The sequence below is a fragment of the Heliangelus exortis genome, chromosome 11 (assembly GCF_036169615.1).
Source record: "Heliangelus exortis chromosome 11, bHelExo1.hap1, whole genome shotgun sequence".
Lineage (NCBI taxonomy): Eukaryota > Metazoa > Chordata > Aves > Apodiformes > Trochilidae > Heliangelus > Heliangelus exortis.
The window spans coordinates 2,990,504-3,011,091 of record NC_092432.1 but is presented as its reverse complement, the minus strand read 5'-3'; the positions used below and the strand labels follow the sequence as shown (position 1 = coordinate 3,011,091).

Sequence of the window (20,588 nt, the reverse complement as noted above, 5' to 3'; positions counted from 1 at the left end):
CATGGCCCTGGCTTTAGGGGAAGCAGGAGAAGGATGGACCAGACTGTCCCTCACCATTCGTACAACAAAGTCTCAGGAATGTTCAGGAGCCCCTGAGCTCCCACCCTACACAAATGCACCTACAAGGGATGTTTAATGCTTCAGTTCATCTGTTTGACCTCAGCATCACCAGACCCATCACATCCAGCACATGGAGAGAGACAGTAACTTTAGAAGCTCCACAATGGATTATTTTTGCCTGGAAAAACCCTGCCTGACACATGCTGGATTATTTCTTGCTGCTTTTTCTCCAGCCATTCTCTTATCCCAACCTCTCAAAGGGCTGAGCTCAGCATCTCCCAAAACACTATGGGGGCCACCAGAGCCCATGCTGCACCCATGAGCTGGGGACCCTCCCAAACACCCTTAAACTCATCCCAGGTCCTCCCTGACCCACAACGCTTTGGCGAAGGGATCCAAAAAAATGTTGCTGTATTTTCCAGCACTGTTTTTCTTTCAATCCTCCACCAGTGTGAGCCACTTCACACCTGCAGCACGCTCAGCTTTCACTGCTAATCCCTGCATTTCCAAGAAGGACTTAAAATTTCCAACACCTAAATCCCTTGGCTCTCCAAAAGGGCTGAGAGGACCCACCCCGCTGCGAGGTGAAGCGGGGCCAGCAGAGGGGAGAGCTTGGGTGGCATCAGCTGGGAAAAAACTCCACAAAAAGAATTAAATTTGCTTTAAATCTAAATCGTCCCAGGCTGCATTGTACTGGGCACACAGCAGTGCCAGTGCCAGGACACCCACTGGATTTAATTGGTATTCAATTAACCCATTTAAGTGGTTTAATTTAAAGCTCTTAAATTAACATTTAATACCCATTTCTGGGAGCATCTTCCCTCTTTTTCCTCTCCGCTTCAAACCCGGCACAAACCCTTTGAGGAGGGGACTCAACGCCCTCCTCTTCATTTCGTTTTGCAAAGATGGGCAACTCCAAACCCTGACACCCTCGGGGGGCTCAGAAACAGCCCCAGCAAACCATAAACAGGGGGAGAAAAGCAGCTCCGTGGGTGCTTGGCAGCTGCTCCCTCGCAGTTCAAAAGCCTTGGGGTGAAGCAGGAGCAAACACAAACACTGGCTGCACAATGAGCCCCCACGTGCACCTCCCACCAGAAAGCTGTGTGGGAGAGATTTTTTAATATATACTCCTGGCTTCCTATCAGTGCTGGGGGGTTTGTCACACCCCCACAATGCACACCAACCCCAGGCACCCTGCTTCATACCCCGCTGCCACCACCCGGGGAGGTGGCTGCCCCTTCCTGGTGGGATCAGATCCCACCATCCCGGTTCTGGTACTGGGAAGGGAACAGGTGGCCAAGCCAGGGAGCTGGAGGAGGACACGGTGGGGTTGGGGACACACAGAGGGGGCCAGGCTGAGCACAGCAGGGTGGCAGCTTGGAGAGGATGTCCTCCTGTCCGTCCGTCTGCCGCCCGCGGGGCATCGTCCCTTTGTACCAGTTGCACAAGCAGCCCACGCGCCAGCTGTCCCAGCAGCCCAGCAAAACAAACAAACAACAATTACAGCTCTTGGGTTTCCTCCTTTTGACTCATTCCGGTTTAATTTTGGAAACCTGGCTCTGCCTTGCAACAAGTTTGCTCGGGGGTGAAAACCCGCTCCCAGCTCAGCCAGACCGGCAGCCTCCTGCACTCAGGGCTTCAGTTTTAGTCCCATTTTGGATAAATTTGGGCAACACAGAATCAGCTGGGTTGGAAAGGATCTCTGAGATCATCAACTCCAACCCTTAATCCACTGCAACCGTGGTTCCCAGCCCATGGCACTGAGTGCCACATCAGTCTCTTATAACAACCTCCAGGGATGGAGAATCCACCCCCTCCCTGGGCAGCCCATTCCAATCACCCTCTCTGTAAAGAATTTTTTCCTAAAATCCAACCTAAACCTCTCCTGGCAGAGCTTAAGCCCATGGCCTCTTGTCTTACTTGGGAGAAGAGCCCGACCCCCCCTGGCTCCAACCTCCTTTCAGGGAGTTGTAGAGAGTGATGAGGTCTCCCCTGAGCCTCCTCTTCTCCAGCCTGAACAATCCCAACAACACCACGGCTTTGGTGAAGACCTTAAAACTCCACAGCAAAAGTCACAGCCAAGGGAAGCAGCCCAGGAAGAGCTCTGGGAGCCAAGTAAGATGGGGGACCCTTACCTTGGACTGTGGGGTTGCGCACTTGGGATGGGGTATCCAAGATCTCCAGGGTCCACTCCCCCGCCGCCCGCTCCCCCCAGCAGTGGACGGTCATGAACTCCCAGCCCTTGAACCCCTCGTTGGAGTGGTCAAACACTCTGCAACAGCAACACTGCCCGTCAAGAAGCATAATTTGGAATGTCTTATTAATTGGAAAAGGAAGATGAGAACTGAGGATTTTATGGGATCTTTGCAGGTGTCCACCCTCAAACAAAGCCCTCCTCCAGCTCAGACTCGAGCACAGAATCACAGAATGGTTTGGCTTGGAAGGGACCTTCAAGATCACCCAGTTCCATCCCCTCTGCCATGGGCAGGGACACCTCCCACTAGACCAGGTTGCTCCAAGCCCCATCCGACCTGGCCTTGAACAGTTGCAGGCACAGGACAGCCACAGCTTCTCTGGGCAACCTGGGCCAGGCTCTCACCACCCTCACAGCAAAGAATTTCTTCCTTACATCTATTCTCAACCTCCCCCTCTGTTCAGTTTAAAGCCATTCCCCCTCATCCTACTGCTCCAGGCCCTTCTAAAAAGTCCTTCCCCAGCTTTCCTGGAGCCCTTCAGGCACTGGAAGGTGCTCTGAGGTCTCTCTGGAGCTTCCCCTTCTCCATGCTGAACAACCCCAACTCTCCCAGCCTGGCTCCAGAGCAGAGCTGCTCCAGCCCTCGCATCACCAGCAGCACGACCACACCTTCCCAAAAAATACCAAAGCAAATTTGCAGCAACCCCTTCACCGAGGATGCTGCTTAGCCCGGGTGTGTCCTCCAGCCACTCTTACCTCCTGCCCAGGAGCTGTGACCTGGTCCCTGCTGGAGAGATGAGGCTGATCTGGAGGTCTCCTCGTCGGGGGTGGGAGATGCTGAGCCTCACCACGACGTGCTCCAGGTAAAGGACGTGTTGGTCCCGGTGCTCAGCGCAGGCGTTGCTGAGGGTGCTGGTGCGCAGCACGTGGTCCACACGGATGTACCTGCCAGGGATGGGCAGAACATCACCCTGGGGACAGCAGCTCTCCTCAGTTCCCAGCAGAGTGGACACCCAGTTATATTTGAACCCGGGCTCCTACTGCTCCACGACAGGAATTATCTCATCCTCCATCGCAACCCGGTGTCCTAGCAGGGGAATTTGCTGACTTGCTTGATGGTAAAGGAGATGGGTTTGAACTGCCTCGAAGATCTGTGCCTTATGGGCTGCAAGGGCAATGCTTTATTGTAATTATCAGCTCAACGCTCCTCTTTGGGTTGTAATTAGTGTCTGTATCAGATAAATAGTTTCATGAGCACACTTGGCTTCAAATTGGTTCCTGCTTTGCATACATGAGTCCTTCTGAAGCAACTGCTTCTCCAATGAACAGCTCAACTTGCTCTACAGCCAGGCAGTGGTAAACCAGGAGGGTCCATTTGGTCAGATCCCTGGCCTCACCCAGCACAGACAGACCTACCAAGGAGGAGATGTGAAACTGAGCTGGTTTGAACTTCAAGCCAAATTCAAAGTGACTTCCAGGCACTGGAAATTTGGGAACCCTTGCAATGAAGCACCAATTTTTGGTGCCTTCCATCAAGGCAAGGTGTTTGATGGAAGAGGGAGGGGAGCCCAACACATGTAGGACCCATTAGGTAAGTTGGTTCTGGTCTCTCATCATCAGCCCTCAAAAATTCCCTACTGATCACCTGGCTTGGGAAGCAAAAGCATGGAAAGGGAAAAAATAAATCAGCTGCTGTCAAAGCTGGTCATGGAGAGCCCCTGTGGGACTTTCTCTGAGCCAAGCCATAGGCACAGGCTGCTGGTGGGGTCTTCTGGGTCAATAAACAGAGCTCAGGGCAACAATGTGGGTCACTCTGATCATAAAATCCAAGAACCTGCCTGCACATGGGCTTGTCCTGGCCACCCTGACTCCTAATTTCCCCTTCCAAACAGCAGGAGAGGAGCTGAGCCTTTGCATCACAAGAGCCAGCTCCACCAAAGCTCCTTCCAAGTGGTCATGCACCTCAGAAAAGATGTCCCACCCCGTGACACTCACTTGGGCACCCTGTCCAAGCTTCCCACGCAGAAGTGCTGGGGGGGGACTGCCTTCCACTTCTTGGCTTCCACCACAATAGCATCTGCATCCACCAGACCGAAGCCATATAGATGGCTAACTGGAAAGAGAGAAGACTCAGAAACCCACTCCCTCCCAAGCAGCATCTCCTTCAGAGCTTGGTGGAGCATAAGGAAAGGGGTGGAGCCGATCCCGTAGGATCCGAGGCGCCCCAACACACGGAGATCATCATCCTGCCCAAGTTCCACCCCAAACCCACGTTGGCACGATGGAAACCCCATTGTCAGGAGCAGCCCACTGAAAGAAGCAGTCAACACTGCAGCTCAGGAGAGCCTCCACCAAGCAAAGCTTCTACCAAGCAAAGCTTCCAAGCACCACACCCCAAGAATTACTGCCCTCTCCTCCCTCTGCTCACCACCCCGGTGGCAGGAGCTCCCAGGGCAGCTGAGAGCAGCCATCCAAGGTGAATGCTCCCACGAGAGAACCTCGGGGGACTTTTATTGTCCCTGTCATGGCCATTTTCACCACGCTGCCATCACCCCCCTGGCCCCTCACCTTTAAGCCCTGCGCCGTTGGTTTTCCAGTCGGCCGCTCGCAGGTGCACTGGTCGGGAAGTTCTGACCAGCAGATGCTGAACATCCCTCCAGGAGAGCCTAGGGCTGCAAGAACACATGGCTCATGGCACAGCTCTGCTGCTCTCAGGTCTTCCCAGACAGCAGCAAACCTAAAAAAACCCCAAAACCCTCTTTCCTCCTCCAAAAGAGGATGAAGCCCTGATTTAAAAGCTGCCAACCTGCCTGGAGGGTGGCCAAGAGCAGCATGGGGTGCCCCGTGGAGGGATGTCCCACACCCATAGGCATTGCAGGGTTTATTCCTGGCCCAGGGGATTTAGTTCTGATGCTCTGAGGTAAAACTGCAGCAAATCAGGGAGTTTTTCCCCATTTTCTTGTAGGAGATTGGTAATGAAACCCATCCTGAGGCAGGGTACCAGGCTTGGCAGCTCGCTGATGCTCGCTGCTGAGCAAACCTTCTCTTTAGAACAGCAAAAACAACTGGAAAAAAAAACCTGTTTTGCTCATTTAACAGAAAAAATAAACCCCAAAGTGTTTCCAAGCCCCTCCAGGCTGGGTTTGTGTGAAGTTTGTGTGTTCAGGCTGATGGACACTGAATGTTCTGTTGTTTTGAGCCCCCACCTCCCCGTGACCCCAGCCCAGGGATGTTGCTGAAAAAATTTCCAGGCTTTTCTTACAGTTGTTTTTTTTTTTTTTTTTTTCAGCATCTTGAGCTGGGATTTATATTGTGCTCAAGCAACATTTAGGAAAAGAAATTCAGTTTATTCCTTCTCATCGTGATGGTGTGCCTGAGCACCAAGCTCTGCTACTTAATGTTGCATTTTATGCCTTGGCTAAACAATGCAAAAATTACATCTAAAACTCTTAATGTATTTGTAATGAAAACAACATCTCCAAAACCAGGCTCACCCGACCTGGGAACTGGGATCAAACTGGAGGAGAGGGACTGGAGCAGACACACCACAGTCACCAACCCTGGACACGAGCACAGAGCTGCCCTGCAGCTTATTCCCAGCCTGATTTTTATTTCTACCCCATAAAAATAATAATAGTGAGAAGCTCCTGAGATCTTAGATCTAGATCTAGATCCTAGATCTTATGAAGTTCTTCAGTATGAGGATGACTCTGGAACAGATTGCCCAGAGAAGCTGTGGATGCCCCCTCCCTGGAGGTGTTCAAGGCCAGGTTGGATGAGGCTTTGAGCAGCCTTGGTCCCTGACCATGGCAGGAAGGTTGGAGCAGATGATCTCTGAGGTCCCTTCACACCCAAGCCATTTTATGATGAAGATGCTCCATGGAGCAGTGGGGAGGTGACCAAGGGCTGACTCTGGATCTCCCACCAGGGCTGCTCCTGGGCTGGGGAACAGGATGGGACAAAGATGGGGACAAGAGGCAAAGGACAGCTTGTCTGAACCAGGAACCTGTGGCTGCTGGTCACTCCATGTGGGATTTTGACATTATGCAGAAGTAACCCTTTTCCCCCAGAAATAAAACACTCACTGAAAACCATCACTTCTACAGACATTTTCCATTTGCCATGATGTTTTTTGATTTTTTTTTTTCCCCCAGGAAGTATTTATAAAATCTCCAGTTGGAGCTGGGGCTGCCATTGGTCTCAGCACACCAAATGAGAAGCCTGATTTATCCCACCAACCCCAACTTTTTTCCATGCATGGCAACAAGTGAAGAATTAGCTCAATAAAACACCTGCAGGGAGATCAGCTGCAAAACAACAACACTGCACCAAACGTTGCCAAAATAAGAGCAACTTCAAACAGCTTTGCCCCATTTTGAGCTGCTCCAGAGGAAACAAAAACAAAAAGAATCACTTTTTGGCTTTGCTTGCCAGCTACTAAGTTTGGAAACAACCCCTTGCACGACTGCTGGTGAGGTCACACTTACTTTGCCTCCAAAGCCAAGGCGATGATGCCCGCGACCATGGGGGCAGACACAGAGGTGCCTGTGTGGCCATCAGTGCAGCGGTGCCGGAGGTCGGTGGTGACCTGTGGGGAGAGAGAAGCTGCTGGAGATGCTCCTGGTGCTGGTTCTGCTCCATTTAGCACCCAGGTTTGTTTGGGATCCTGCCAACAAGCACCCAAACCTGCAGGCACCCAACCCCTGCCGCCGCTCCTACACCTCCGCAGAGCTCTGAGCTCCCCAGAATAGGATGCAGACAGATTTAACCCCCCCTGCTTGTGTTTCCCTTTGCTCAAAGGTAAAAATTATTTATTATATGTTATTTGAAAGAGGAAAAAACAAAACCAAACCATTTTGCTGTGGGGCAGCTGGAGGAAAAGCTGTGGGTGGAGTGGTGTGAGCAGGGCAGGGCTGGCGTGGGAACGCACCCATGGGTGCATGTTGAGCTCTGCCATGTTAAACTCTTTCCTTAAAAGCTCCAGTTCCTGGTGTGAGGCATGAATTTGCATGGAGGGAAAAAAAAAAAAAAAAAAAAAAGGGGAAAAAAAAAGCCATTTCCAGCTTTTTCATTTTAGGGCAGAGCACAACGCTTGGGTACCAACAACCTGGTGAGAGGAGGTGGGCGAAGAGACACTCCTTTGGTTGTATTTTTTAAAGGCTCCTGGGTTTAAAGTTAATTCAGTGATTTTTGGAGGGAAGTGGGAACATTTTCTCCCTGAGGTGCCCCTGGAGGCTGATCTGTGCCCAGTGATGCTCCAGCAGCCCTGGGTTGGTGATGGTCTCAGCCAAGTGTGAAAATGGCCCCGAGGAAGCTCTGGGATTCTGGAATTCAAACTTTGAGGGGCCACACAAATCACTCTTGAATTAAAAAAAAAATTACTTTGACTTGTGAAAAAACTACTTTTCAAAAACCATAAAATTAATCTAGGTGGAACATTCTCTCCCAGCTGGGGGAAGGCACTGTGCTGGTGGGGGATGTTTTACTGCCTGAGGTTTGGATGATGCACGGGGATGAACGCAATGGGGATGATGCAATAAAAGGTCTTGCTGTGACAAGACCACAGCAGCTGTTGGGACAGGGCAAATACAGGGAAAAGCAGACTGATCCACCCCTCCACATGCTTTCAGGCTGTTCCTGACTCCAAAAATCTCTGCTCCTTCTTTGGGGTTTCCACATCCTTGCCAAACTCCTTCATCCTCTCTTTTTTCCACCCGCCAACCACCCCCTCTCAGGCTAAAATCCTCAAAATACTTTTGTGTTTTTTTTTTTTTAAGGAAGGGATAGTGAGAAAGCACTTTGGGGGACAGGTAAATATTTGCACAGGTATTTCTGCAAACCTCCAGCCCCTTTCACCCATTTACCAGGGAAAACACCACAACCCTGAGCTCTTGCTGAGGCTCCACCACCAAAAAAAAAAAGCACGAACAAAACCCACCTCAGAGGAAAAAAGCAAAACCCAACAGAAAAACCCCAGAAGATGGTTTCTACAGTGATTTTGGGGTGAAACTTACTATTTTCCTCTCGTAGAAAGCCCCACTGCTGTAGGTGGTGGCAAGAGTGGAAGCACACTCCTCCAGGTACCAGGGCTTGTAGCCGTTCTCGGTGGTGCTGCTGATGGAGATGGTGTAGATGCTGTTGGTGTAACCATCACAGGAGCAGTAGTCACCCTCTCTGCCACCATTCCCCGATGCCCAGACAAAAATGGAGCCCAAACCCTTGCGGCCCTGTGGGCAGAGAGAGGACAGAGGGTGAGAGGAGGTGTTTGGGGGGCTGTCTGGGCACGGGGAGGGGCTCCCTGGGGCTGGGATGCTGTTGGAAAGCCTGGGTCAGGAGGTGGAATTGATCATGGAATGGTTTGGGTTGGAAAAGTCCTTAAAGACCACCTGGTCCAACATTCCACAGGCAGGGACACCTCCCACAAGCCCAGGGTGCTCCAAGCCCCATCCAACCTCCAGCACTTCCAGGGATGGAGCAGCCACAGCTTCCCTGGGCCAGGGGCTCAGCACCCTCACAGTGAAGAATTTCTTCCCAGGATCTCATCTACACAGGGCAGAAGGATGGGTCCTGTTCTGCCCAGTGCTCAGCTGCCTGGATCAGCACCCATGAATGATCCCCTCAGCTCGGCCACCCCACTTTGACAGACAGCAGTTCCCAGTGAGGATGGGAGAGACTCAGGTGATGGAGATTTTGGCACCTTCCGTGGGCTCTCCTGGCGTGAAACACTTCAGGGGCTCAGAGCCCTCACACCAGGAGGCAACACAAGCACAGCACTTCCCAGGGCTGCAGGAGGAACCAGCAGAAAGTTCTCCAAAAACCCCAACTCCCCCCCACCCCGAGCCCTCAAAACCTCTCATGAACCCACTCAAACCATTAGACACCTTCCCTGGTCTATCTTTAAGGTTCCTTTTGTTTGGTTTTTATTTTTAAATCCCAACTTTTTCTCCTCCACCCCACCCTCCACCTCCTCCATCACTTGGCAGGAACATCTGATGGAGTCGTTCCCAGCAGCTACAGCCCACCAGGAATTTTGGGGGAGTGGGTGCAGGAGGGATTCACCATCCACCCAGACCTCCCTGGAGCTGGGGGAAAATCCCACCCAGCAGCATCATCCACGATGCCAACAAGAGAGCCCTTAACAATGCCAAAGGCACGAAGCCATCCAATTATTCCAGGGGCACCCAGGAATCACCCAACCTCCCCACAGAGGGGACCGTGGTCCCAAGGGAGGATTTTTTTTGGTGACCCAAGGAGGATGGGGTGGGATTTCTGTAGGAAATGAAGCAGCTGGTTGGCTTCCTTGCCCCACAAAGGCTCTGTGGGGATGGGGGCTGGATGCTGGGCTTGGCAGGGGATGGAAGCACACAGCAGTGATGAAATCTTGCTCCTCCCAATGCCCCCAAGAGTGATTTTGGTGCTAGCCTGGGCAGATCTGGTGTTTCTCTCCCTCCCACTGCTCTGCGGCAGCTTCCTCCGCAAAAAAAAAAAAAAAAAAACCAAAACAATAAAACTAATAATAAAAGAGCAGTTTTTGCTCCGGAGGAATTCACTGGGATTTATTGTGGGTTTGAAGCTCTGGGAGGTAGAGGGATGGTTGGATGGTTTATTACCTGTCTCGCCCCCCTCCTCCTGGGGCAGAGGCTCTCCGAGCTGACCCTGCCTCTGGATACACAGGCTAAGTCAGGCTCTTCCCTTATTTTATGAAAGTTTTCATTATCCTGGCTGCCTCCCAGCCAAACTGGGTGGGTATTTCCCGAGCAAAGATTAAATAGAGCTGTCTGGAGCTCAGCAAGGAAAAAAAAAAAAAAAAAGTGCAACTGCAAAGGGGATTCTTGCCCTGCCCCTGAGTCACGGAGAGCTTGACCCAGCTTGCCAGCCCAGTGCCCCTGCTGCTGGCACCTCCAGTCCTGCTTTCCAGGGTTTCCTGGCTCTCCAAGGCACCAACATCCCAGCCAGATCCCCAGCACTAAGATCCACCCATCCCTGAGGATGAGCCCTGCTGCATGCACCCCAAGTTTCCTGAGGCACTCACTCACTGATCACAGGAACCAAACCAGGCAGCGACCACTGAGGGCGTTTGGAGACGCAGAGATGGTGCTGATGGGGATGAGGAGATGGGGGAGCTCAGCCCTCCCCTGGGCCCCACACCCTCAGCACCCCAGCCATGGGTGCTGCTGGGCCCGGGCCACATGAACAGGGACATAAATGACACCCCAGCCATGCCCACCTAACACCCACCAGCATTTCCTGATGGAACAAGGGCTCACTGAGCACTGCAGCTCCCTCAGCTTGGAAAACTCCACCCTTTCCTTCTGCCCTCAATCAAGCAACTCCCAAGATCTCCATGAGCAGACCCCAAACACCCAACCCTTTTACTTGCCATCCTTCCCAAGCCACCACCATGCCCACAAGGGGCTCCTTGGCCACTCCTAAAACCCAGCCCCAGGCATGATTTAAACCAGGGGATGCCTGCCCAGCCAGGGCTGGGGCTGACCCAGCTCAGCCCAGCAGCACATCACTCAGATATGGGATGCTCTGCATCTCCCCTCTCCCCCAGCACCTCTGGGGCACTCCGTGAGAGCCCAGGATAAGCTCAGGATAAGCTCCCTCCTTAGCTCAGGAACTAAAATAAGAAAAGGCTGGGGGAGCAAGAAAGCAGATGATAAATTACCCCAGCGCAGCCCTATTGCTAATAAAGGTTATTTTAATGTTCCCACTAAAAACTCAATTTTATGGATTTCTGACCCAGTTACAGCTGTTTGCTTGGGCTAAAGGTGGTGGGGAACCATTCCCTTGCACCTTCCACTGTTCTGTATGGAGAAGCTGGCAACGAAGAGCTGTGCATGCAGGATAGTGGGTGCCACAAACACGGGTGGCAGGGGCTGATGTCTCCTGGGAGACAGAAACAAGCACCCCAAAAACAAGGGCTGTGTGGGGCATGTACCCTGCTGCCACCCATTTACTTCCAGGTGGAAAAATAAGGTCTTTTAGCAGTTTGTTCCTCCCCTGTATTTGCACGGCATGAACTCCCCGGCACTTCCATGGATTCCTCAGCAGGAAATCAAACAAATAGTGGGAAAAACACTCCACCCTATTTTTAGATAATCGGCTGCATCACCCTGAGTCCCAGCACTGCCAGAGGAGGGAAGGGGGGAGGGCAAGGAGGAAAATAGGGGGTTCTGCTGGTGGCAAAACCCCAATCCCAAATTTATCAAAATGGGCAGGAGACACCTGCTGCAGAGCCCCACGTCCTGGTGACACTTACCCGACCAAGAAAGATCATTTCCCCCCCTATTTTTATTGGGCAAAAAGTGCCCCAAAAATGAAGGGGTGAAGGAAGAGCAGGGTGTCCCCCAGGGGATTGACAGCTGTCAATCATGGGTGACACCAGCTGAGTCCCTCTTGGTGGAGGACTTTAGGGACAATAATCCCTGTGCACCCAAAGATGGATCTTGCATTGACACCCACGTCCCCCCAGCCAGGACATAACCACTCATTCCAGGTGGAAAACCAGGGAAATGCTTAACATGATGGAGACCCCCAGGAGAGGATACCAGGGGCCTGGGGAGGAGGAATGGGATGGAGATGGTTGGGGGGATGAGTGCTTCCCTTCGTGTGGGCACCCAGGGGGACGTTTTGAAGAGCAAAGTGTTGATCTCCCCCCCCGTCCAAGAACCATTTTGGGTTCCTCATCCCTCCACAACTCAACCTGGGGCCTGCCTGCTCTGCCAGACGCTTCCACCGCCGGGCACCTCCCGCTGTCACCAACCTCGGCCACCAAATCCACTGGGGTGGGGAGGGGGAGGGCTAAACTAGGAAAAAATTAGAGATGATTCACCTCCCTCCCACCCCCAACCTCGGCATCGCCCGTCCCCACGCCGGGTTGTCCCCCGGCACGCGTTCCCCGCAGGGCAGGAGGAGGAGGGCGAGTGCATCTGGGTGCTGGGGGATCCACACCTTTTTAATGCCATGCTCAAAAGCCTGCTTGGCCAATAGACCAGGTCCATCAACTGTCTTCCCATCATCATCTGGCCCCCAGCTCGCGCTGTAAATGTCAATGTAATCGGGTCTGATGCCAAGCGACTTCGCTTCAACAACATCTGTTACATCGCCATCTAACATACGAATGCCTAAAAGCACAAAAACATCAGACATTAGGGCTGGATGGCTCGGGGGAAAGGGTGAGGGTTGCAATCAAAAGGCTTTGGTAACGGCGAGGAGAAACCACCCGGGCTCAGGCAAGCCTGGAATGGCTTCAACTGAGCCTGGCGGTGGGAAGCGGGGAACTATTTCGGGGAAGTTTTCCCTGTTTCTGGCTTCACGGCGAGAGACGGAGGGGGAAGTTAAAATTTGTTTCCCCTCCATCAGCAGGGATTGGGTGGTGGGAGCTCTGCTTTACTCCCTGGCAGTAAAGGTCCCTTGCTAAAAAGCGTGGTTTTCCCCTTTTTGCATTAATTAACTTTCTCCACCTGGAAGATATCCCAAACACTCACAGCCCCCCGGCTTCGGGTGTGCTGGTGGGATGAAGCCTCTCCCCACAAGTAGGGGTGACTGTGGCCATCCCCCAGAAGCCATTGCTGCCCAACTGATGCCAGCAGTGCTTGGGAGTGGGAGAAAACCCAGGAGAAGCCTCCAGAGAAACCCCAGGACAAGCCCCAGGCTGTGATTTGCACCACCAACATCAAAGCCAGGCCCCCAGCCCATGGTGGGACGATGCTTCCATCTGGGATAACCTCACTCTTCCAGCCTGGAATGCCACAGCAGTTTCCAGCCAGAGCCCACCAGCTCTCACCAGGAGAGCTGCACATCCCCAGCCTGAAACTGCTGCAATACCAGGTTTCCAAACCCCACCATTCCCATCACCCTTTCCCTTCCAGGCTGTCCCCTCCACGGGGTGTGCAGAGGCTGCCAGCACCCCAAAGAGCTGCCCAGGAAGAGTTTTCGTAGCAAAAGGGTTGGAAATTTTAGCATCATGTTTTGCCAGCCAGGGAGAACCCAGTTAATAAAACTGCAGTTCCCTTTCCACATTATTTTTTCTTAAAGCAAACAAATGTAGGCAGATGTCATTGCAGCTGCAGTCTGGACACCAGTCAACTCAAATAACTCTTTTTGACGCTGTCAAAAACAAGCTTGGAAACACAAAACGAGGAAGCAGAGCAGTTCCTAAAAACTTTTGTCACGTTAAGAAGAAAAACACGAGGAGAAGGGGGCACAGGGCCAAGCCTGGTGCTGGAGCTGCTCTTGGCTGTGGCTCAGCAAGCAAACCAGCCAAGGGGTGAAGCTTTGTGCTTGCTGAAAACACAGCGAGCCCAAAACAGCCCAAAAGCCAACCCAAAGCCTACCCAAAAAGTCAACCCAAAGCCAACCCAAAGGATCAACCCAAAGGATCAACCCAAAGGATCAACCCAAAGAATCAACCCAAAGAATCAACCCAAAGAATCAACCCAAAGGATCAACCCAAAGGATCAACCCAAAGGATCAACGCAAAGGATCAACTCAAAGAATCAACCCAAAGGATCAACCCAAAGCCAACCCCACCACACATCAAAAGTCTACAATGTGAGGACCCCCCTGTTAAATAACAGGGAGCAGGAAGAAGTGGTGAAGGATGCTCCTAAAGACATGAACTCTTTGGCACAAAGGGAGGAATGGCAGCCTTTGGAGCAAGCATTCCAGAAGAGAGGAAAGGAGGAGAAAGAAGGGTAGGAGCCCATTTAGTTTCTCAAACAGCAATGTAATTTTTCCTGGAGCAAATGAAAATCCACACCAGAGAGCTGAGGAACAGTAAATTTAGATGGTGGCTCTCCGAGTGTGACAAATAGCTTTTCCCAACAAGTTGTGCTCATTAATTGCTGCTTTATTTGCATAATCCATCTAAAAACCTGCAGCAGCTCTGGTGCATTCTCCTCCCAGCTCCCAGGATTGATAGGGCTACAGACATTGTTTTGCCCCAGTGTTCACATTGCTGGGAGCCCCCGGCCTCCACCCCCTGCCAGGTGCCTGGCACTGCTCAACACCTCCCCAGCACATGGCAAGACACTCATTAAAGGAAGGAAATCAAAATGGGAGCCATTAGAGAGTCCACAAGCAACACTCATCCCCACGGCTGCTGGGGAGAAACAGGCTCGGGAAGGAGAGTGGAGGTGACAACCTGATTCTGCAGGGTGGTGGCTGGAGGGGTCCAGCAAAAGCCCCTCTCCTGCTCCAGAAGGACTTGGCTCCAGGCCTTTGTCCCCTGCACGGTCCCATGGGCCACATGGATGGGGTGACACGCTCCCACACACCCTGCAGCCCCCCCATTCCCCCCAGCAGTGCTGTACCAGCCTCCAAACCTCACCAGGCTAATGAAGAGGACCTCTGAGATGCTCATCACCCACAGGATCCAATCTGGTGATAACAAAGCCACTTGCTTCCCACCCATCATGTTATTTGAAGGACCTTGCAAAGGTGTCCCCCCTCTGAAGCCCCAGGCACCCCACCCCCTCAGGTATTTTGGGCATCCTCCCAGACCCCTTCAACTCCAAACAACTCCTCTGCAGACATTAAACCTCACCAATGAGGGATTTCAGCTCTGAAGCTAAACCGGAGCCACCAACCACAGCAAACACAGCCACCCCAAAAACCACATCCCCTCCCAACCAAAGAGCAGCCAGGGGCTTTTGGGGACCACGTCCTCCATTCATGCTCATCCTCGTGGTGTGGATGGAGCAGAAGGTTTCCACCCCAAAATACATGAAGCTGGTGTCCCCTGTACCCCACATCACCCACCCTCCCTACAGCCGGGACACCAAGGGAGACAATATCCTGGCAATATCCCAGGGAGCAGCATCCCACCACCCACCCCAGGAGCCCATCAGCATGGTCAGGGTGGCCACAGTCCCTGGGGATGGGGAGGGGCAGGGAAGCCACAGGCAGGCACAGCCTCACCTCCAATGTGGGCGTTGTAGGCGATGCCCACGATGCAGTACGAGTTGTTGGCAGCTGCTGCCACCTCCCCTGCGCAGCGAGTGCCGTGCCTGCAAAGAGAAATCCCTCATCAGCTGATGTCTCGTGGTGACAGATCCCCCCAAAAACTGTCCCCAAGGCCAGAGTGGTGGAGGACAGAGGCCCGAGAGCTGGAAAGCCCTTATCCAAAACCCACAGGAAGAAACTGATGCAACAAAAGCAATTTGCTGTTTGTGTTTTGCACCTAAGTGCAGTCTGCTGGTTGCATGTTGCACCCTAATGCAATTTGCTGTTTGCATCTTGCACCTAGAGGCAATTTGCAATTTGTATTTTGCACCTAGATGCAATTTGCTGCTTGCATCTTTAACCTCTATACCATTTGCTACCAGGTGCTACAGGTCTTGCACCTGAACACCAAAGGTTCTTTGCATCTTGCACCTACACGCAGTTCGCTCTTTTGCTTTTTGCACCTAAATACAACCTGCTCCTCACACTCCCCTTTCCACACCTGCCACCACATGCCAGTCCCACTTTCCTTGAAACCCAGAAAGTGTCCCCAAAGGTGTGGCACCTCAGCCACCCAGCCTGACTCAGTCCCCAGCCAGGGCGAGGAACCCGTTGGATGGCTTCGTTACCAATTACCCTGGTTGCCAGGGGCTGGATTGGCATTCAGTGCAATGCCCCCTCTGCAAAGCCCATCCAGCAGCATCCTCTGCACACCTGGAAGACACCCTGGGGAGGGGACAGGGACACCCAGCCCTAGGGACAGCCCCCCCACAGTAGGTGGTGTCACTTACTTATTCTCATTGCTGGCATCATAGCGTGGAGTTGGGTCATGGTCATTCCCGTTGACATCGTAGCTTGCCAGAGGGTCCTGAAAACATGTGGCTGATGTTAGGGTTGAGTGACCAGCACAGCAAGGGACAAAGTGGCTTCAGCAGCAGCATGGCCCTACTCTAGTGCAGGCAGCCTAGTGGCCAAAAAAGCCACACTGAGCAGAAAACACCATTTCCCCCTAATTTTCTGACTTGGGAGTTTATTTCCTTATTATTTGCTCAGAATAAATAGTTTTGGGTTGGAACTCTGAGTGATTCCCCCAGGGAAAAACCCCTGTACTGTCAGGACAGCTCCTCCAAACCCCAAATCCTGCTGGGTCCATCCCAGTCCCCTCCCCACCACAGCACTGGGGGCTCAAGCAGGGACTCAGCAGGTTCCTTCAGACTTTTGGCTCTGCCCTGGTGAGCAGAAGGGAGGCGGCCACTTCCTAGGCAGCTGCAAAGGGAGTTTCCCCCCAAACCCTCTTGTCTAAAAACCTCATTTCCTTCTTAAAAACATCTCGAGTTCATTATAAAAAAAAAAAAAAAAAAACAAAAACCACAGCATTTACTTCTAATCTGCCAATGCAGAGTTGTTTCTACGCTGATTATTTTTTCTCCGTAACTCAACGCGCTGCAAGAACCAACCCCAGCCCGTGCCCCCCCAGCCCCCCCACCCCCCAAGCTCACATAGTTTTGCAGGAGGTCAGGGTGGTTCCTCTCTATGCCGTCATCCAGGATGGTGACCACCACGTTTCTGCCACTGTAGCCCCTCTGCCAAGCTGCCAGGACGTTCATCTCCGACCTGCAGCGACTGTTCCTATCGCCGCAGTGCTACGGGGAGGGGAGAAACCCCATTTCAGGCCAGCAGCCAGGCTGGGAACCCATTTAATCAGCCAGAAGATATCATTTACATCCCATCCCCTGCCACGTAACTCATGGATTTCTCATAACTTGACTCCATTGATCAAAGCCATCCAGGAGCAGTTAATCCAGGCAGGGCTCTCTCCCTATTACTTTTTTCTCCTCTCCCATTTCCAACGCTGCAGGCTCTTTGGTTTTGATGCTCTCATTGCTGTTTCTGCCCTTAATTTTCCATGAATTTCCCCATCACTCACAGGTCCACAAAGCAGGAGGAAAAAAAAAAACAAAAACACCTCACCAAATAGATGGTTGCAGCTCTTGGATGGGCAAAATGCATCAGCATCCCAAATCTGACTATAACAAGGAGCTGCTAATGATGCTAAGGAGGTGCTAATGACACACTTAAAACTAGACCCTCCTCTGTATTAATTTAGGATTTTAAAATCCTGCTGCTTTTAAGGGGTTTCATTACTGGCTGGGATGGTGCATTTGATTAAAAATCAATTAAAACCCCTGCCCATAAAGCAGTGGGCTCTTTAAAGAAGGGAGATACCCACCATGTACCACATGTTGGGCCACACTGGGTCGTTGAAGGACAAGGGGTGTGGCTCGCCTCGGACCTGCCTCTTCACCCTCCTCTTCACCTCCTGCTGCTGCAGCCAGTCCACCTGCAAGCAGAGCTGGGGGTCAGCATCACCCATGGGCACAGAGCCTGGCATCACCCACCCAAATGGGATGTGGGATGCAGGAGCGATGGGAAATCCAGCCTGGACTCAGCCCAGTCTCACACAGGATGATGGAATTGTTTGGGTTGGAAATGACCTTTGAGATCATCAAAGTTGAACAGTTAGTCCAGCACTGCCAAGGCCACCACCAAACCATGGCCCTCAGCACCACATCTTCATGGCTTGGAAATCACTCCAGGGATGGGGACTCCACCACTGCCCTGAGCCAGGCACTGACAACCATTTCCTTGAAGATCCTGTTCCCAGGCTCCAATCTAAACCTTCCCTGGCACAACCTGAGGTTGTTTCCTCTCATCCTCTCACTTGTTACCTGGGAGAAGAGACCAAACCACCCCCCCTCCAGCTCCCACCTCCTTTCAGGGAATGGCAGACAGGAACAAAGTCTCCCCTCAGCCTCTTTTGCTCCAGGCTGAACACCCCCAGGTTCCTCAGCCACTCCTCAGAAGTTCTCCAGACTCTTCCCCAGCTCCATTGCCTTTCTCTGGACACACTCCAACCCCTCAACGTCCTTCTTGTTGTGGGGGGCCCAAAACTGACCCCAGGATTTCAGGTGCAGCCTCAGCAGTGCCCACCTCACCACCCCATGCTCCAGCAAGCCCCCCCTGGCCCCCTTGGCAGTGCTGCTGTGGAGACAACAGCTCTGTTTGGGGGCAAGTGAAGGATGGAGGGACAGATGGACAAGGCAAGCTCAGCTCTTTGTGGAGGCCAGGGACCAGATTCCTCTCCCAGCCCAGCAAAACCCCAGAGCACAAACACCATTGGCTAGGAGCACACAGTTAAACCAACACCCCTGGCTCAATGAAGCACTAAACATGCACTGAAGTCCCTCTGGAGACAAAAAACCCCCCATATTTAAGTGTTTAGGCAAAATATTGGAGAAGACTCAGGTGCTTGGCTTCATTTTGGGGCTGGTCCTTCCCCCCTGGCCAAGAGGCAGCAGCAGCAGCACAGCCCTGAGACCTCAGCACCCAGCTCCAGGGCTGCTCATCCTTCCAGCTCCTGCTAAAACAATAAAATTGAGGGGTTTTTCCCCCCAAGCACAATATGGGTTTCCCAAAAATCCTGGATGACCACTGTCCTGGGTTAGTGGTGTTTTGGAAGCATGGGGAGGGGGGCACAGGGGTGGTTCCTGGGAGAAGCTGCTGGAAGCTCCTCCAGTTCCAAGCCTGGCAGGACCTAAACTGTGACAACCACACATGAGAGGACTCAGGGGACACGGTTGGCTCCTGAGAGGCATTTTGGCAGCAGCTAAGGGCGAGGTGGCCTCAGGGCTGACTGCTCTAACATTTGTTTGCTTTTCATCAGGGCACGACATGCAAAGAGATCAACTGGGAAATGAGCTGGAAAAGGCCAGGATTGGGCAATGCCAGTGTTTGCCCGCAGCAGCCCACAGCACAGGCTTGGAAACAGCCACATCCCATCCCTGAGGAGCATTTCCCCACCCCAGATCCATTATTGTCCACAAAAAGTGCTCTCCCACCTTCAGCAGGAGGATGAAAGACAGATATATGAAAAATAAGTTATAATAATAGTTTCTAGACCAAATCTTCACCCGTGCTCTTGGAGGAGAGGAGCAGGTGATGAGCTGGGGGGGGTTTCATGGCACATCCCTCCTTGCTGGACATTTTCTTCCTGATGGCTTGGGGTCTCTTGGGATGGGCAAAGCTTCTGGTTGGGACATCTCTGTTCTTGGGACTGTGATTTATGTGAAAACTGGTGCCTGAACAGAGTTTTTCTAGCATGGTTTCTGCTTCCCTGCTCTGATGCCCAATGACAGAGGTGGATGGGGAGCTGTGAGTATCAGAAACCCAACAGCTTCTACCCTCAGGCTTGATTGTTAACCATCTCTATCTAAAGAAAGAAGAAAAAAACTGTTGAAAGCAAAAAATATATATACACATCTCATAGAAAAATGACTTTCCAAGCTGCCTTGGCTGACAGCAGCCTGCTGCTCTGCTTATACCATGATGGATTTAAAGGCTGGAAGCAAAACTGCAACTTCATGGTCTGGTTTAAAACAAAAATTATATTAAATAGAGGCTACAGCTCAATTACCCAGCTTTTCTCCTTAAAGCAACACTTCCTAGCAGAGTCACTGTGGGTCCTTCACCCTCCCCCGTGGCTTTGCTGGCTGCAAGATGATGGGAAGATGTGGGATTTCATGGGGTTTTGCCAGGAGCTGGGGTGCCTCGAGGGGATTTCTTCACCCTAAAGCTGCTCCTGATCAGCTCCAGTGCTGCCAGCCTGGGGCTTGATGGAGAAGTCTTGCATGGACACAGAGAAACCAGAGGTTTAAGGGCATGGGTTTCATGGGAGATTTTGCTGTATCAGGGTGGCTGGTGTGGGAAATCTATGGGTGAGCAGGAAGGAGCCCAGGGCATCCTGCAACCAGCTTGTGAAACTCAGATCAGCTCCCAGCCCTCATCTGGGGTGGGGAAAAAAAAACCCTCTCAAAAAGTCTTTTTGCTCTTAGAAATGGCCAAAACTGTTACAACACAGCCCTGAGCCTGGGGGATCCCAGATCCATCCTTGCAAACCCAATGAGTAATAACAAGGTGACCTTGAGTAGCACCAAGGGACCCTGCTAGGAGTGGTTTGGGTTGGAACAGACCTTTAAAGGTCACCTAGTCCTGCAGTGAGCAGGGCCATCTTCAACCAGATTTGGTTGCCCAGAGTCTTGTCCAACCTGACCTTGAAGGTTTCTAGGGATGGAACCTTTCTGGGCAACCTGGGCCAGTGTTTCACACTCTCATTGTCAAGTCCTTCTTCCTTCTATCCAGGTTGAATCTCCTCTCTTTCAGTTTAAAACCATCACCCCTTGTCCTGTTGCTTCAGTCCCTGCTAAAAAGTGTCTTTTTTTTTTTTTTTTTTTTTTTTAAGGCCTTCTTGAAGTACTGGAAAGTTCTTCTTCATCTCTGTGGACCACAGTCAACTGAAACCCAGACAGAGGCATCACCAAGCCCA

At 52.1% G+C, this 20,588-nt stretch overlaps 1 protein-coding gene across 5 annotated transcripts in view; it reads right to left on the bottom strand.

Moving 5' to 3' along the window:
* Positions 1-20,588, bottom strand: part of PCSK6 (proprotein convertase subtilisin/kexin type 6) — a 37,727-nt gene that overhangs the window by 8,862 nt on the left and 8,277 nt on the right. For 4 of the 5 annotated variants that reach the window (XR_011727912.1, XR_011727913.1, XM_071754206.1 and 1 more), the window contains exons 3-13: positions 17,436-17,546; positions 16,705-16,848; positions 15,997-16,073; positions 15,182-15,270; positions 12,212-12,384; positions 8,269-8,481; positions 6,742-6,842; positions 4,823-4,926; positions 4,250-4,367; positions 3,011-3,199; positions 2,196-2,332 (exon numbers count right to left, since the gene is read on the bottom strand). Coding sequence is in view for 2 of the 5 variants with exons in the window: in XM_071754206.1 (XP_071610307.1) it covers positions 2,196-2,332; positions 3,011-3,199; positions 4,250-4,367; positions 4,823-4,926; positions 6,742-6,842; positions 8,269-8,481; positions 12,212-12,384; positions 15,182-15,270; positions 15,997-16,073; positions 16,705-16,848; positions 17,436-17,546 (1,456 nt within the window). In the remaining 3 variants the exon portion in view is untranslated. The remainder of the gene's footprint in view (positions 1-2,195; positions 2,333-3,010; positions 3,200-4,249; positions 4,368-4,822; positions 4,927-6,741; positions 6,843-8,268; positions 8,482-12,211; positions 12,385-15,181; positions 15,271-15,996; positions 16,074-16,704; positions 16,849-17,435; positions 17,547-20,588) is intronic. The other variant, XR_011727914.1, reaches the window with a different exon arrangement.